Below are 17011 nucleotides of genomic sequence, written 5' to 3' on the forward strand. Positions count from 1 at the left end.
ATAACAAAAAAAAAAAAATTGTTCCAGGTATCTAGTATAAATCTCCCTTCTCTTAGTTTAAAATCATTGCCAGTTATCCTATCACTACAGTCCCTAATAAAAAGTCTGTCACCATCAAACACACTTGAAACATCACCCTGGGATGTTGAGGACAGATTGTCAAGACTTGACCAACCCTTTGTGGCTCAACCATGTAGGAATCCCTTATTTATAGTACTAATAGAGTACTATAAATAAAGCATGTCATGAACAACAACATGTACTGGAGGAAAGGTGAGGGGCATGAAAGCCCACACAGTTCTCCTTCATCCTGCCAGTCACAGGAGAGGCAGTTAAAGGAGAGAGCTCATCCTGAGAGTTGATACCTGTCTGCATTGACTGATCTCACAGAATGCACTTTAGCCTTCACAACCACAGGACTCTTTGGGAGCAGTAAGGATGGCTAGACAGAGGTGGGATCCAACTAATGAGGATGTTTAGTTTGTTGGTATGGCTGTGGGACCTAGGATGGTTTTGCCTGAAAACAAATATGAAATGAAAGCTTAGCCACTTCTCCTATTCAGCAGATGACTCTGACAGTGCCAGAACAAGGGAGGGTCCACAAGCAGATTAGAGCAGAGCTGCCCCATCCCTAGCAGCAGCAACCTTTACTTATACTGGATGAGATCTTATCTGCTTACGGCCTGATCTACAGCTTTGTTTCCAGTGGTTGAGGTCACACAAACCCATGCCAATAGCATGAATGCCAGCTGAAGGGCTTAGCTGCTGAGGGAGCACTTGAGAAGACATGTTTTAGTGTGAATTCTTGATTGGGCTTGACAGCTGACCCCAACTGCAGCCTTTACTTCAGCTGAGGTACCCTGCTCCATCCAGATGCCAGATTTCACAATCATTATTAGGGCAGGGAACAGAGGATATGTGAAAACAGAAACCTAACTTTCACAGGAAGCAAGGCAAAAACCTGTTTCTCTGAGAAAACTCATTCTGGATAGGAACTGTTTATTTTAAAAAATGTATATTGAAAGTACTTGTAAATAAAATAATAGAGAAACGGCTCTTTTCAGTGTGGAGAGGGTTTTTAAACTAGGAGAAAAATTCACATGCCACTTTTCAACGTTCTATCCTCTCCAGGCAAGAACTATTCAATATTGTCATGAACAACCTGGCTAACAAAATGGCAAAGATAATATGAAAATAGAAAAAAACCAAATATTTTTGCTGAACTGAGTGGCCACGATCAAAATTATTGAAATTTAGCAAAGGGAAAAACAGTGCTAATAAGGAGATAACAAATTTATAGATACATTCGAGTAGTAACTGTCTAGAATAGGGATCTAGTATAAAAAATTGAATTCAGATGTTGATTTTAAAACAAAACCACATTCAGAGAGGGGCAAGACTGGAGATACTTGTTTGCCAGTTTTAAGGTGATGAGGCTGGTGTTACAGACACATGAGAACTGCTGCTTTTGGGTTCCATACTACAGAAATAGTGTTGAGAAACTGGGAGAAGTACAGAGAAGAAAAAAAATATAGGAAGCAAACATCTGACAGGTGGTCATTGAAAACGTAGATTTTCCATGTGGAAAAGGTAGATATATTTATAATATATAAATGAGCTCCTTCCCATTTATAGTGTTGTTGGAGTTGGGTTTTCTGTACATCCATAGCAGACAGGAAATTTTTTTTAAAAAAGCATTGTTTTGGATTTCAGGTCATGAAGTATGACAACAGGATTTGGCACAATCAGCTTTATTGAAAGTTTTTACAAGTTGGATGCACACCTGTTAGAAGACATGTAGGTCAACGTTGTCAAAGCTGTTGACCACAAATAAAAACCACTATGAAGTTAAATGCTACCAGACAGCCAGAACAGGAGTGACATGTGAGTTTATATGAAGAACATGCCAATGGTTCTTCACAAGTCCCCCCAGTCCACAGCCAACAAACAACTGAGCTGAAGGGAATCCCAAAGCACCATCAGTGTGATCTGACTGGAGTGTCCTGCCACATTTACCCTTGCCATGCATCTGATGTAGCCTCAGTGAGGATGTGGTCTGTGAGCTAGGCTGCCTTCTACTGCTCCAGTCCAAAGGTCAGGGTACACAGGACACTTCATGAAGCAGCTTAGACTACAGAAGACCTTGAAGTCTCTTCCAGCTCACCACTCCCATGTGAACTCTAAGTTGAAAGTCCTAAACACCAGCTGTGAATTTAGGTTACTCTCCTGGCTCATTGCTTTCAGTTCAGTGAGGAAAGATAGAAACAGAAAGGAGAAAAACCCTTTCAGGCCAGAACTCATGTCTTACACGTGATAAAGATACAAACTTGTACCAAATAGCTCATTGCTGGTTATTCTTAGAGGGCTTATGCTTTGGGCCCCTCAATTCAGTAAGGACATGGAGGTGCTGGAGCTGCCCCAGGGAAGGGCAATGAGTGTTCAGTACAAACCCAGTGAGGAGAGGCTGAGGGAGCTGGGCTTTTCCCTGGACAAAAGGAGCTCAGGGTGACCTTGTCACTCTCTACAATCCCTGAAAGGAGGCTGTAACCAGGTGAGAGTCGGCTGCTTCTCCCAGGCAACCAACGACAGCGTGACAGGATAGTCTCAAGCTGCGCCGGAGGAGATTTAGGTTGGAGTTTGGGAAGAACTTTTTCATAGAAAGGGTGCTTAGACATTGGGATGGGCTGCCCAGGGAGGTGGGGGAGTCACCGTGCCTGGTAAGGAAAGTCTGGACGTGGCACTCAGTGCCGGGTCTAGTTGACATGGTGGTGTTTGGTCAGAGGTGGGACTCGATGACCCCAGAGACCTTTCCCAGCCTAGTCGACTCTGGGTTCAGGGCGCGTAGCCCCTCAGTCCCCGGGCGCCCACCGCCGCCCTCAGAGCCGCGGGGCGTGGCGGAGCGGGGGGCGGGGCTCCGCCCAGCGCGCGGCGGGAGGCGGCCGCGCCGCAGCACTTCCGGGTCGGAGGCGGGGCGGCGTGAGGGGGCGGGCGCTGACGTCGCCGAAGGGTCCGGGGGCCGCTCGGCGCCTGTTTATTGTTCTCGCCGCCGCCGCCGCGTTCTGCGTTTGCCGGCGCCTGCGGGGCCGCGGCAGGAGGGAGGGAGGGCGGGCAGCAGGACCGAGCGAGCAGAGCCCCTCCGCCAGCGGCGGCGCGGGGGCGGAGGTAGGAGGGAGCGAGCGGGCGGAGGCGCCGCCCGGGGGCCGTTAACCCGTTTCCGCCTCTCCGCAGCGCGAGCCCGGGCGGCGAGCGCGCGCGTCAGCCGGAGCGAAAGCGGGACAGCCCGGGAGCGGCAGCCCGGGAGCGGCCATGGCCTACGCGTACCTCTTCAAGTACATCATCATCGGAGACACAGGTGGGTGAGCCCGGGCCGGAGCGGGGCGGGGGGCGGAGAGCGAGGCCCGGCTCCCCGCGCCCATTTCCGCAGTGTTGGCAGTGCCGCCGACGTGGTGGCTCCGCGCGAGGAGGAGGCGGTGTCTCCCCCCCGCCTCTGCGCTGGGCCCCGCCCGCGGCCTCGGCCTTGTCTCCCGACGGCCTTGGGCCCCTGGCAGCCGCCTCCGGGCCCGGCTGGCGGGCCGCGGGCAGCTCGGGCTGTGTCACGGCCCTGGCTGCGGCGGCCGAGCGGGGCAGCGGGGAGGGAGAAGGCGCTGTCACAACGAAACTTGTACCTGGGTAGTGCCCGTGGTTTGCAGCCCCGCGGCAGCGAGGCCGCACTCCACCTCGCAGGTTTTTTGATGGATTTCTGTTTCACTGCTGTGAGTTACCTTCAGTTCAGGCTGCAAGGATGCTCTTTCCAGCCTCTGCTGGAGGTGGTGTAGCAAACTGTGTGAAGACATGCTGTCAAAGGAAAATTAAAAGCCCTGTTTTTTTCAGTCTAATTTAAAGGGACCTTTTTTTTATGTGTGTATACATATACGTACACACACACCACTGCTTTTCCAGATGTTTCACGTCACTTTTTAAAAACATACTGAATCACAGAATGTCAAGGTTCTATGACAGTGGACTGGAGCTTGAAGACTATTTTGTCAAACCCCCCTGCTTTGGGCAGGGACGCCTCCCACTAGACCACATTGCTCATCCAGCCTAGCCTTGAACACTTCTTAAAAACTTACTCCATTCTCTTTGTAAGTGACTGCTGTGTGACAAGTAATAACGCTTATAAATGCTGCTGGCATAGCTATATGCTGATAGGAATTGCTGCTTGAAGCCCCTTTGCCAGTGTATTTTTTGCTTCCTCGGCCCAGTATGGATGGGAGTAGCATTCTTTGATCAAACTGTTGTCAGGACAAGGTAGCTATTTTAGTTAACTATTGTGCCTGTGTATTGTGCATTTTCCTTGTTGTTTTCCTCATACCTGTCAAATGCCTTCTTTAATAAGTTTGATGACACACCTGTTATTTTACATGCCATTCTGAGGGTACCTTCATGACTGTACGTCATACCTATGAGCCAAATTATCTGTTGGTGGAGTATAATTACACATTACAGTTGCATTACACGAGGTTGTTAAATACGCTGGATGCAACTACTAAGTGACTTTTATCTGCTTTTTAAACATATATATTTAAAGTCTGAAAGCTTTTTTTAGGCTACTGCAGTAGCAGCTGTAGTACAAGTGAATCTAAAGAAACGTATAACACTACCATGACCATATTGGAGGAATTAGTCTGTAGATGATAACTGAAAATTCTGATTTTTGTTGAGTGTTTACTTGAGTGGCAGTTCATTAAGCCAGAGGACAGGAGATTACCTGTGCAAATTCAGGAGAAGTAAGAAGAGGTTTGTCAGCCCGGGGTGATGCAAGATGGTAGTGCACAGTTCAGAATGACAGTGCGTCAGAACAGGTGGCCAATTCTGGTGCATGTCTCAAAACTGTAGTCATTCAAGTGGTAGAGACAGCAGCTTTCAGTTGCTTTGGTACATTGATTGTATACTGATTAAATTTTTACGAAGAAATATCCTCAATTAATGGTCTGTGCTGCGCTCTTGCATATCAGTTGCTTGAAATGTAAAATACACAATGGATGTGTATCACTTCTGAAGTTGTTGCAGCTGCTTAAGAGCCAAATATCGGAAGAGTAAGAGAAAAGAAATACAGGAAAACAGCGCACAAATTTGCTGTTGGCTTTTTGGTTAGGTTTTTTTTATTCCTGTGGCTTGTATTTTGAGTTGCTACAGGAAGCTAATTAAAAGTAGTACAATGATCATTCTTGAAGTGAATTAAATATGTCAATAGTGGTAAGTTGGTTTTGCTTTTATTGAGATCTCCTGTGAGCCTTTTAAGTATCTTAATAGAGCTAGTACTGAAGAGCTAATTTATGTTGTGCACAGTTGTTGCCAAAATTACAATGGTAGTCTAGGTGTTACTACTCTTCCTCAGATGAAGGCGATTGAACTCAAAGCTCTGATGATGGAAATTAAGAGTGGATGGTGACTGTCCTCTTCAGTTCCCATGGTGATTTCCCACAGCATTCCAGCCAGTGAGGATACGCCATTGGCCTCGCAGACCATGTAGATTTCGTAGTGTTCAAGAAATTTGTTTCTGGTATTTGATTTAGAGTCTTTTGAAATGGCTCAGCTGCCTGGTGACTCAGCAATTAGTTGTAAACAAACTGTAGGAGAAAAGTAAGAGACTCAGCTGAGGACAGATGTTAACATTTAGCTCCTCTTTCAGCACTAAGAGACAAAGGAGGCTGTGCAATCCATAAGCAAACCAACGAAAACCCCCTGCAGTTATACAAGACACCTGCATGTGTCTTCTCTGAATTGTGATTCCACATGCTTTCATCTGCTTAAACACAGGCATTCAGGATGATCTCAGTCTCTTAAAAGGACAGCCACAGAAACTGACTATGCAAGATTGCCTTATGCTCCACAGTTTTTGTCCCTTTGCATTCCCTGTTTCTTTGGTCATTGGCATTCACTGACTTTTTTCTTTTTCTGGTATTTCAGGCATGGTAGCTTTTTGAATATGGGACTGATTCTAATCTGGTTGTTAACTGTAATTTTTAATATATAAATAGAGTTTTCTGTGTAATTGGAACTGGTTTAGAATCTAGTTAGTTTTCTGTAATGGGAGAGACCTGAAATGGCATGGCTGTATTTCAGGTATTCAAACAGCATTGCCATAAATCTTTGTGGTTTTTACATTGCATCAGTGGGACACTAGCTATGGAATTCCATGGAGCTGGTATCTTTAAGAGAAGAATACAAGTATTATGGAATACTGACTACTGTGAGAGTTTACCAGGAAAAATCTTTTGATCTGGGTATTTCCAAAGCATTATAGGAGTTTTCAAATGCATTTAGAAGCATGTGTGGTACATGCTGCCTAGGGCTGTACCTCTGAGACCTTTGTCTTTGTGGCAGTTGGTGTCTTCATCCACTCTTCCCTCTACATCTGCTTTTGGCCACCAGTCGAAGTTGAGATGGACTTTGATCTGAGCTCGGATCAATACTCTTGGCATACAAGAATTGTCTGTTTCTGCAGTTGATGACTGAAAGTCTGTCATTTTCTTTCTTTTAGATGTTTTTCTATATGATGGTGAAATCTTTTTTTACTTAAATGTTTGTTACCAGCAATGTACCATGCAGGAATAAACTGGGAACGATACAAGATTTCTGTGAGGATGAGAGATGGATTTTTTTTCAGAATAATACACCTTAACCAGAATTTTCTTATATTAGAGTATGTTTGCTAGATTCCACCCGGAAATGCTCCTGAATTTTGGCATACTTCAAGTACCAGTTTTGCAATGGTCAGATTTCTTGGCACCAATATAACTTGTCAGTTGTAGCCTATCTAAATGTCTTTTTATCATCAGTGTTGCTGCATATTCCTTGAGCAGGTCCCCCTTTTGCTTTTCTTGAATGTGTTACTTCTTCAACCCTCTGAGCTTTTTGCACAATGAACTTTTGCTTGCCTTTCAATTTCAGCAGATAGTTGCTGCTCCTAGACCAAGAGTATCTCAAAGTTATTTTTATTAGGAGGTGATGAGGAAAGAAAATATAATTGCTCAGTGATCTAATTCTCCTCACTCTCTAGAGTAAAGTAAGCTGTCTGTTCAACCATTTCACTTGTCTAGGAGACTCTCAAATGTTGAAATTAAGCAATTGAATTTGCTTTATTTTTCAGTCCTCCTTGTGAAATATTTCTAGTGTCTTTGCACTTTGTTCTGGAACAGCAGCTGTTATTAGCTAGTAATGTGAATGACCAGAGTCTTTTGCCCTTATTTTCTGTAAGTAGTAGTTCTTGGCTAAACTGGTTTTCATCCTGCTGGAGCTGGTGTTAATACCCTGTGATAGCTTGAGAACTTGTTTGTGCTGAAAACCAGAGTACTGCTCTGTACTACTTACGTCTTGCTTTGAGACCCTTTCAATGATGCTTTAATCCCAAAAGAGCAGATATTAGATATTGTATCAGTACATCCTCTTAGCTTCTTGGAAGTTGTTAACTAGAGTTAACAAACCGTAAGTGTATGTCCATACAAATGGTTTCATGAGACTGTGAGTGTGCACACTTGTACTAATTCTAACACTTAGTTTAAAAGAAACCCCAAACACCTCACTCAAAAAAAATCTAACCCAACCCCAATTTCAACTAAAACCATTTTATTACGAAGGGCTGGCAGTTTCTAAATTGTTTGTGACCATGCAGGACATGCTGAGGTTTTTTTACAGACTCATGTAGCTTAATTTCATTTGGAAATAATTTTTACTTAATTTTAAAACCTACAGTTAGCAATGGAGTAGTGCCATACAAACTGAAATATGGAAAAGCTGAACAGCTCTTTTCACTTCGTAGGCCTGTGCTACTTATGTAGAAAGCAAAAACTTACATCATTGGCTTCAAATATGCGGTTGAAAATTTTTAAGTATTGAAGCTGAATCAGCTTTAAAAGAGCCATTTTTATTACATTACTTTCCCCAAAATTATGTAGGCACTGTGAAAGTTTTTGGAGGTTGTTTTTCTTCTGTTCTTGTCTGTGCTTACATTTGTATGTGAACTCCCTTTGCTCTTTAGGTGACAGTTTGGAATTTTTTCGTCTGTCCTTCCTATAAATTTAAATAAAGCTTTCATCTTTGATGGTAGAGTTTTGACTAAGACGTAACTGGCTGAGAAGATGTTAAGAAAACCCTTTGGTTTAGGTTAATGTCTCATTATGTCTAGGCCTGTGTAATGGTAATACTACACTTTCCAGAGGAGTTGCATAAAGCTGCTGTGGTTGAAAAGGGAGGAGAGAGGAAATGCACTGCAGCCTGTGATAAGAAAAGGGCTTATGAAACACCTGGAAGCTCTGCAGACTAGTGGAAAAAACTAAAAGTACCTCATAAGCCAGGTTAGAGGTATATATCCTGTGATATTTGTAATGTGTAGTTTCCTTGTTTAAATCAAAGTTAGTTTTAAAATCTGTGTTCTTGTATGTATAATCTATTATATAGATATAATAATCATATGTATATAATCCATATCAAGACTTGCCCAGTATTTTAAACTGTGTTAACCTATCGTTAAGATTTATTTTTGTTTGTTTTTGTAAAGGAAGGTAAGAAAGCAGGAAGCTTGTTTCAGCTCAGTTGATATTGTGGCACTGGTTTCATGGATACCCAAGCTGACATAGTTGGTTACAAGTGAAAGGAGTTCTTGCTCCCCTTACTTTGTGATGACTTTGATAGTCTGCCGTGATCTGGATCCACCCACTAATGCAATAGAAAACTACCTTCTTTTTAAGTTAGCTTTTTACTTAGTGGCTGACTCAGGTGATTTGGCCTTGTGGCTGTTCTTTCCAAAGAAGGAAAGTACTGGAGTACTTTCAAGGAAGGAAACTGGATCTAAGAAGATCAGTGAGAGCAAGATATCAAAGGGGAAGTAAGTCTACTTCTCTGTGTGTGGTGGACTGATTGATCACCGCCAACTACAAGAAAAATAGTTCTGTGAGCTGGTTGAATTAATCTAGTGTTTATCTGCTGCCAAAATGAGTAGACCTTGTTACAACTTCTTGTCTCATCTATGAACGCTGCTTAGCTGTAGGCATCACTGCTTGTGGGATCCTTCAGAGAGCCAGCTCAGCTCGCAAAGATGATTTGAAAAACAAAACTAAACAAATAGTAGGTATACTCAAAGAGTGCAAAAGCCCTTTTGGGTAAGGAGGTGGAACCGTGTGGGAAGGAGTGAGTCTACTCATCAGAAACAGCAGACAGATTAACATAAGAGATTTTTATTTAGGATTCAATTTTTATACCTAGGTTGGGAGGACTACAACTGTAGTTCTTTTCCTCTGTCATCTTTCTCGGGCTATAGTGGTGCTAGGTGAGCAAATAAGGAAATTATCTCAGCCTCCCTCTATCCTCCTTTTTGACCCATTTTTAATTTTGAACAAGATAAGCTTTTCAAGGCAAACATCAGTAGAAGGAACACTGATGAGTTTTGTCTAGCAGAAAGAAAAATCTGGAAGTTTTTCTCATGTTCAGTGGTGCACACCTGACTTTGCAACCAGTAACTGAACTTTCCTTGCACTATTCACAGGGAGTCAAGAAGGGGAGAAGGAAGCAAGTCAGTCAGCTCTCTTAGCCAAACACTGGCTCAGCTGTGGTTCCAGGGCTGCATTTGGTTTATTAAGTGCCATGGGTACAGCCTATTACTGAAAAGAACAAGCCTTCCCTTTGCTATGTATTTTGTAGCCCTAGTCTCATGCACATACCGGTGTTTTGGGTGAACGTAGTCCTGTGCTGGATCCGTTTCTTGGTGTAGCTCATTGCATAATCACATGAGTGAAAAGGGAAAGGGTAGCTTTACTGCTAAGCCCTGAAATGAACACAAGTGTTGATATAAGGAGGGGAGGTCTTGAAGCTGGGCCAAGTGGACAATAGCAAAGTTCTGGCAATGCCTTGCCTAAGGAAACTGACTGCAGAGTGACACCCAGATAAAGAGGAAGCTGTTAAGGGAGGCAGAGGAATTTGGAGATTTAACTCAGTTTGCTGGTTTGGAATTTAGAGCTGGAGGGTAAAATTACTGTAGCACAAGTTCTACTTCCCATCACTGAGTACTTAGAAGCGATGAAGGGATCCTAAAACAGTCACTTGGAAAGAAGCAAGCTGCCTTCCCTCTGAGCATCTAGTCCCTTGTTTTCATTTGTTCCTAAGCAAGAGCTTTTGTTTACTGTGGTTGTTGAAGTGTATCCAAGCTCTCATATTAAAATACTAGATTTTTTTTCCTCCGGGGTAGTTTCTCTGAAGCTAATTTAAAATAATTGTGGCAGTAAAATGGAGAATGAGTTAATAACTGAATCTATCCATTTTGCATTCTGCAGTTGACTATCGTAAGACATGCTCAGCTACTTTTCACAGTGTCTGCCTCATTTCAAGTGTAAGATTTACAGTGCTAAGGGAACCAGATATCTGGTAAGCAGCCACTTTACTTTTAGAGTTAACCAGCATAGTTACTTTAAACCACCTGCATGCCATGGAATTATCTGCCTGCAACTTTAACTGATCTTTGCAGCCTCTGTTTATGTCACAAGGTGGTTATGTCTCAAGGTGGTAAACTAGTCTGGAGTTCATGTACAGCTCCTGTTCCTGATACATGTTCATGTGGCTGTGTGTATGATAGTGGAGTTTACTCAAGATCTGGAAGTGATTTGGTCTACAAACTATTTTCATAAGAACTTCCGTGATATAAACTTGCAATATCTTAAAACTATAAAATTAAAATTACATATAAGTGTTAAACATTAAAAATATTTATAACCTATACTTAGCAGGCACTACATCTTTATTTGTAACTTTTTGAACCTTTGTTTCAGTCAACAGCAGTACAAAACTTAGGGACTTTCAGATGGGATTTTATTTGTGGAAAGTTCTGAAGTAGCAGGAATGGCATTGACATCAGTCTGCAGTCTGCTCCTGCAAGGCCTGCTGTGGAGGAGTAACTAGAGGTGCCGTCATCTTGTGCCAGTCTGAGACAGGGCTTGCATCAGAGGGGCTGTGCCTGTCTGTCATCTTCGCTCTGCTGACGGTGGTGTTTGTGTGCTCACTTCAACCAACTTGATCACCAGCCTTACAAGAAGAAGAAATACCAGATTGCCACTTGAGAACTAGTGCTGGAATACCTAATAAAATGTCACTTTGTTGATTAGATTTTGAAATATTGTTCCAACATTTGTAAGATTTGTGCTGGAATATTGGATTGGTTTGAGGTTTTAGTTTATCCATTGATACTGAAATACCTTTGCAAGGTTAATGGCAAAAGCTATTTCTGGTGTGACTTACAGGTTTTTTGTAAGTGAGGTGGTGATTAGGTTCTCTGATGAGGCCGTTTTATTTCATTGGTGATATAAAAATTGTCTGTGTGTATAAGCACTATATGTTCATTTGTTCTATGAGTAGAATTATTAGTATTTTAAAATTCCATACAGTTTTATGTTCTGTCCCTACATCTCCCATACTCTTTCTTTGTTTCTTTCTTACCTCCAGTGCTTTCCCCCAGTCCTTGCTCACTTCTCTTAAGCTTACTAATTTTTTAGGGACAAAATCTATACCTGCTTCAAAGCTGCTTCTGTTCTGGCAGCTGGCCATCATAAGCCAGAAAGCTAAAGATCTAGTAAGGCAGATGCTGCAAATTTTGCCTTAGACTACAATTCCATGCCACTCTACATTATTGATCTGCTGGCTGCTGCGTTTCTTTTCCCTCATTTGAACTAGTGCTCATGCTTATCTGACCCCGTATTAAGCCATTTCTGTTTGCTTTGTCACTCTTCTTGTCAAATTAGCGTGCTAACCCAGTGGAGAACTGAAATTGCTTCAGACCTCATCCAAGCTGTGTGGAGAAATGGACAGGAGCATACTCTAGGGAAGAGAGTAGAGACAACTGCACCAGCGACTGGCTTTGGAATTGCCACATTGTTTGGGATATTAATCTGAGTGTCATCAGTTGGCCACCTATCATTTTGTGACAAAACTAAGTGCAAGTTTCCTCTTTCTGTTAGATTTGGTTGAAACTGGCCACTGGTCTTAGATTTTTAAGTCCAAAATAAGCTGGATGGTGATTGTATTTCTGTAGGCTTTGTTTCTTCATTAAACCATACTAAAAAACTGCTGAATTTAGTATTAGAAAGACCGGTGTCACTGTATGCAAACCTCTGGTATGCATATCTTGTGTCTGCAGTGTGATTCTTTTCCTTATTATCCCTTCGTTTGCTATCTTTTATTACTAGATATGTCTCCTATGATGAGCTGTTGCTGTCCTCTAGTATGTGGCTAGAATAGCTTTATCTTGCTGGACAGATAAAAAAAAAGTACAGCAGGAACTTGGATGCCACAGTATTTTATGTTGTGTGATAATAGCTCAGAGTTTAAACCAAATAGATTACTATCAAATTTTAAAAGGCTGAAAATACAAATTTTGAGCAGAATAGGAAGAATAACCCTCCAAAGTGAAGGAAGGAAAAATTAACTGTTACAAGTATTATGTTTCCAAACCTAGGTAATTTGAGTACTGCTGACTGCATTTACTTCTACTTTTCTGTGCTTTCACATACAGAAGAAATTGCCCATTTGCTGACCAGTGTCCATGTAATGTGAAGTAGTTACACTGTTTTCTGACACGAGTTGGTTATCTGAGGGGGACAATGTTTGTATTATCTGACTGTAATGTAAAGTCAGCTGTTGCCAGTTCTTCTTGGACTGTTTTTTGGCCTGTGGGGGACTAGTGGGCAGCAGCATATAGTGGTTGTAAGCAGCCACAGAGCTACTGTGGTTACCTCAGGTGATAAATTAGGAGATACATGGGATTCTGATGCTATTGAGTTAGCTTGGAAGAGAGCTGAAAGTACTGAAGGGGGAACAGTTAAAGAGTTGTGAGGAGTAGCAAGCCCTGTAGTTATTGTGGAGAGAGGATGTAAAATGGTACTTTGAAGGTCTGTTAGAAAACTTTTTTCCACTTAATTTTAAAGGCAGAACTACTATTTCAAAAGAATAATTTCCTTTTGTTCCATTTTTGAAAATAACTGCTTTGACTATAATGTTTCTAAAACTTTAAAAGCTGTAATTAAAAAGTTTCATACACTTCAAAGTATGTGACATCTAATACCTCACGTTCTAGTAATTAATTTTAAGCAATATGTAGCACTCCCTTAAATTAATTTCTATTGGGTCTTTACAAGTTGTTTTGTTGCTTTTGTTTTTTTTTTTAATTTGCTTAACACTTCTTTTCTCTTTTTTTTAGGTGTTGGGAAATCATGTTTATTGTTACAGTTTACAGACAAGCGGTTTCAACCAGTCCACGATCTCACTATTGGTAGGTCTTTATGTGCTGCACAGTGTTAGTAGTTAAGTGATTGGGGTACCTCAGCATGCAATTATGAGTTTGTTGTGCTGCAGAAATGCAGGATTTGTGTTCTATTAAGGTAGCAATAAATCTCTAGCTGATGAATATTTGTTAGCTCATAAAGTCAAGTGGGTGTCTTTTATTGGGAGGGTACAATCTGAAACAATTTTAAAGGTTCATAGCTGCAGTATCTGAAGTGTTTCTTCACAAAAGATGAAAACTGGGAGCTGAAGAAGAATTGGGCAAGCTCAAAATGCACTGATGGTGATGGAAGTGGCATTTTTTCACCAGGAAGCATAGTGTTAGCCTAGCCACAAAACTTTGAAAACAAGTTACAGATGAACTAAAGCAAAATAAACATTAAAGATGAATAAACAACTTTATTTAGGAAGACTAAGTTTGAATAGAGAACTGAAGTGTGAATGTATTTGCTCTTGGAAGGATTAGGGATTTTCTTCCCAAACTCTTCAACTGTGTGTGGACCATTTGTGTTTGGTATGACTTGATACCAGAGGGAATGAATATATATTGACACAATGCATAGCCTCTGATCTAACTGCAGTAAACAATACGAACTTTTATTTATCTTTGCACACAAAATTAGAGGAACAGGGTGGTACTAAATTCTTCTGAGGGCAAGTTTAGTCTGCAGATCAGTTTTGCTTTGAAGCATAACAGATGATTGTCTCTGAGGAGGTTGCAGAACCTTTCAACTTGTTGATCTTTCAAGGAACGTATCAGCTCTAATCATGAGCCTTGTACAAAATTATCCTAGTCTCTATTTTTAGTTTGTGCCCTGAAATAGGTAGGCTTCCTGGGTTTGGGAGTGCTGAAATAGCTACTTGAAAGGTAAACAGATTTTCTTCATGTAACAGAATGTATCAGGTGGTTTCATTATGGCTTCCCTTTCTTTTGACAGCCCTTCCACACCTTGTGTGTGGCTGTCTTATATAGTTCAAATTCTTTGGCTAACATAAGTTTTCAGATATTTTTGAGGTATTGGCAGGAGATAGGCTGGCTGAGTAAAGAGCCCGAGTACTTTAGGGAGGCATGACTTATTACCATCTTTTCTTCTTTATGCCTGCCAAATACATGACACCTTATATATCACTCATGCATTTGGCAGCCCTGTCACCTCAGCAGACTGATAGGCTGTGGGAAGCAGCTTCACCTCAGCAGGGTGGTTGTAGTACCAGTTCTTTGCTTGGCATACAGCTAGCTGAAATCTGGGAGCAAAACAGAAATTTAAGCTAGAAAGATGAACCTAGAAGCAGCATAATGAGGGATGTGGTAATGGAGCTTGGGAAGCTGCTTGAAAAGGAGGAGAAAAGAGGCTGGAAATTACCTCCTTAACTGCTAGGGCATGCATGTATTTTGGCCAGGTTCTCCCAATTACCCAAACAGATTTGGAAAGACAGAAATAAATAAAGAACATGGGTTCAAAGTCATACCTTTGTGGGGTGAGATGGGGTGAGTTGAATTTAACTAATAGATGTCCAAATGGTTGTATTAAAAGTCCCAAAAATGTGTATATTAAATAAACCATTGTAAACATTCTAGTTGTTTTGCCCTTTGGCTATAGGACATGCCCTTACAGTAAACCTGATCAGCTTCTATTCCTTTTTTGAGAACAAGTTTGCCATCAAACTGTGTTTTTTCAAATTCAGAATCCTATCCTGGAATATATTTTGATGGAATAGGAAAAATACCTTTTTTTTTTTTTTTTTAATTGGGTTGTGTGTAGAAACTAAACACTTAAGATGATTGTTGGATTTAAATCAGCAGCTCTATAGCCACATTTTGAGATCAGGTAAAACCTTCAGTGTTTACATGTGTAGTAGTACAAGGACCTTCCCCTAGCTTTGCAGTGTGCTTTCAGGAAGAGCAATGCCGTTCACCAGCTTCCTCCTTGCTGCCTCTCCACCTCCATTCTTTCAATTTCTTTCCTTACAGTTGCTGTAAGTTATTTGGTTCCTAAAGAGCACAGTAGTCTTTGGCCAATGGCTTTTATTTGGCACCAATATCCTGTTGGGGGACTCTATCCCCTTCCACAAAAAGCAACACTTCATCCTCAAACATTCTAAGTCTTGAGTCTCAGTCTAGAAAATGACCAGTTTTAGCAAAGCTTCAGCTAGCAGATCTGTGGTTTTATTTTTTTAAATGATGGATATAGATTAATGGAAACTTGATAGCCTTTAAATATGTCCTCTATCTCTAGCCATTTGTTAGATTTTTAACTACTGCAGTAATAGCCTCAATTTGTACTTGATTTCCTGTCAGCCATCTCAAAATTGCTTTAAAAGATAGTATAAAAGGCTAAATTTTTCCACTGAAGAAATTACTTTTTTTTATTAGCAACACATAATTTTTCTCTCAGTTATTAAATTTGATCTTTAACTAGCTAGAATTTTGGAAGCCAGTTTTTTCCCTAAAGACAGGTTGGTTTTAATACCGTAATAAAACTTGTCTTGTCGAAGGTGACTTTTTTGTGTGCCCACTTAAAAGATTATTTTATTGATAAAGAACTGTAGGTTTGATATCTTCTAAACTGGCCCCAGCAATCTGTCATTGGTGGAGTGTTAAAGTAACTGTGACTCTTCAATTTCCTGTTTATATTCAAAGGGATGTGCTTCTCCCTCCAATCTAGAGTTACTAAGTGGTTTGGAAAACTTTGTTGGAAATACCTCCCAGACTCTTGGACAGTAACAGTTACCTTCCTTCTGGAAAACTTTCCTGCTCTTTCAAGCAGTTGGAAAATTGGCTAAAAGCAGATTGTGAAAGAGATTATTTCCTGCAGTGTTGAGTGAACTTAAACTTATGTTCTTGCTTTTGTAGTACATGACATTCTTCTTTCTGATATGTTCTAATAATGTAATCTTTTGTAAAATCTGTTCAGGTGTAGAATTTGGGGCTCGAATGATAACTATTGATGGAAAACAGATAAAGCTTCAGATATGGGATACGGTAAGTAATGAATCATTAAAATTGTTTAAACTTAATCGCTCCACTAGTTTTTCCTTTGTTCTGGCTAAGCTCTCTATCATCAGCACCCATGTACTATGTACTTGGTTTTGTAGCTTTCTTTGGTTTCTGTGAAGTTAAAAATTTTTTAAAATTCCCTCTTTTTTGGTGTAATGTATTCTTAGTGCAATTCTGTGTCATTTGCACTCTATCTTCCTCAACAATTTGTCAGATTTATAAGACTGGAATTCATGCTGCCTCACTATTTTGTGGAAATCTTCTATATTAGCAAGAACTTACATTTGTCTAAACAATCTTTCTTTGTGCAGTCATGCAAGATTTGGTAAATACAACATCCTGTTGTGAAATTGTGATGTCTGCTACCTTTAATCAAGAGTTCTCTACAGGAAATGTTTGCATTTCCAAGGTAGAAGAAAACACATGACTCACTTTTCATAGAAGAAGACTTAAGAACACAAGTTCAAGACAGTAGATACCTCAGTAAAGAAGGGAGTGGTAAATGCTTAAAGTTTCAAAACGCCTTCCAAAAGTCAGACTTTGACTTTTAAGGGGGTTCAAGTTAAGAACATACATTGGCTATTTTTGTGTTGTCAGTCACTTTACTATAGAGCACACAGCATCACTGTCTACACCTGTGATGAAGCGGGTTTAAGATGTTCATACTAGTAGCTGTATCTTTTAAATGTGTTTGACTGTTCCCTAAGA

The 17011-nt window shown here is 41.0% G+C and overlaps 1 protein-coding gene and 1 long non-coding RNA gene across 2 annotated transcripts in view; both read left to right on the forward strand.

Annotated features, from left to right (window-relative positions):
• Nucleotides 1-3017: 3017 nt before the first annotated feature.
• RAB2A (RAB2A, member RAS oncogene family) overlaps nucleotides 3018-17011 on the forward strand; it is a 40796-nt gene continuing 26802 nt past the window's right edge. Inside the window, exons 1-3 of the mRNA XM_085052901.1 lie at nucleotides 3018-3352; nucleotides 13223-13294; nucleotides 16221-16288. Coding sequence (XP_084909027.1) covers nucleotides 3307-3352; nucleotides 13223-13294; nucleotides 16221-16288 — 186 coding nt within the window. The 5' untranslated portion in view covers nucleotides 3018-3306. The remainder of the gene's footprint in view (nucleotides 3353-13222; nucleotides 13295-16220; nucleotides 16289-17011) is intronic.
• Nucleotides 3759-13212, forward strand: LOC146442041 (uncharacterized). The gene is made up of 3 exons (XR_014850126.1): nucleotides 3759-8869; nucleotides 10311-10401; nucleotides 10889-13212. It is a non-coding gene; the product is annotated as an uncharacterized LOC146442041 (long non-coding RNA).

This window comes from Lichenostomus cassidix, chromosome 2 (assembly GCF_008360975.1).
Source record: "Lichenostomus cassidix isolate B80296 chromosome 2, HeHo_3.0, whole genome shotgun sequence".
Classification (NCBI taxonomy): domain Eukaryota; kingdom Metazoa; phylum Chordata; class Aves; order Passeriformes; family Meliphagidae; genus Lichenostomus; species Lichenostomus cassidix.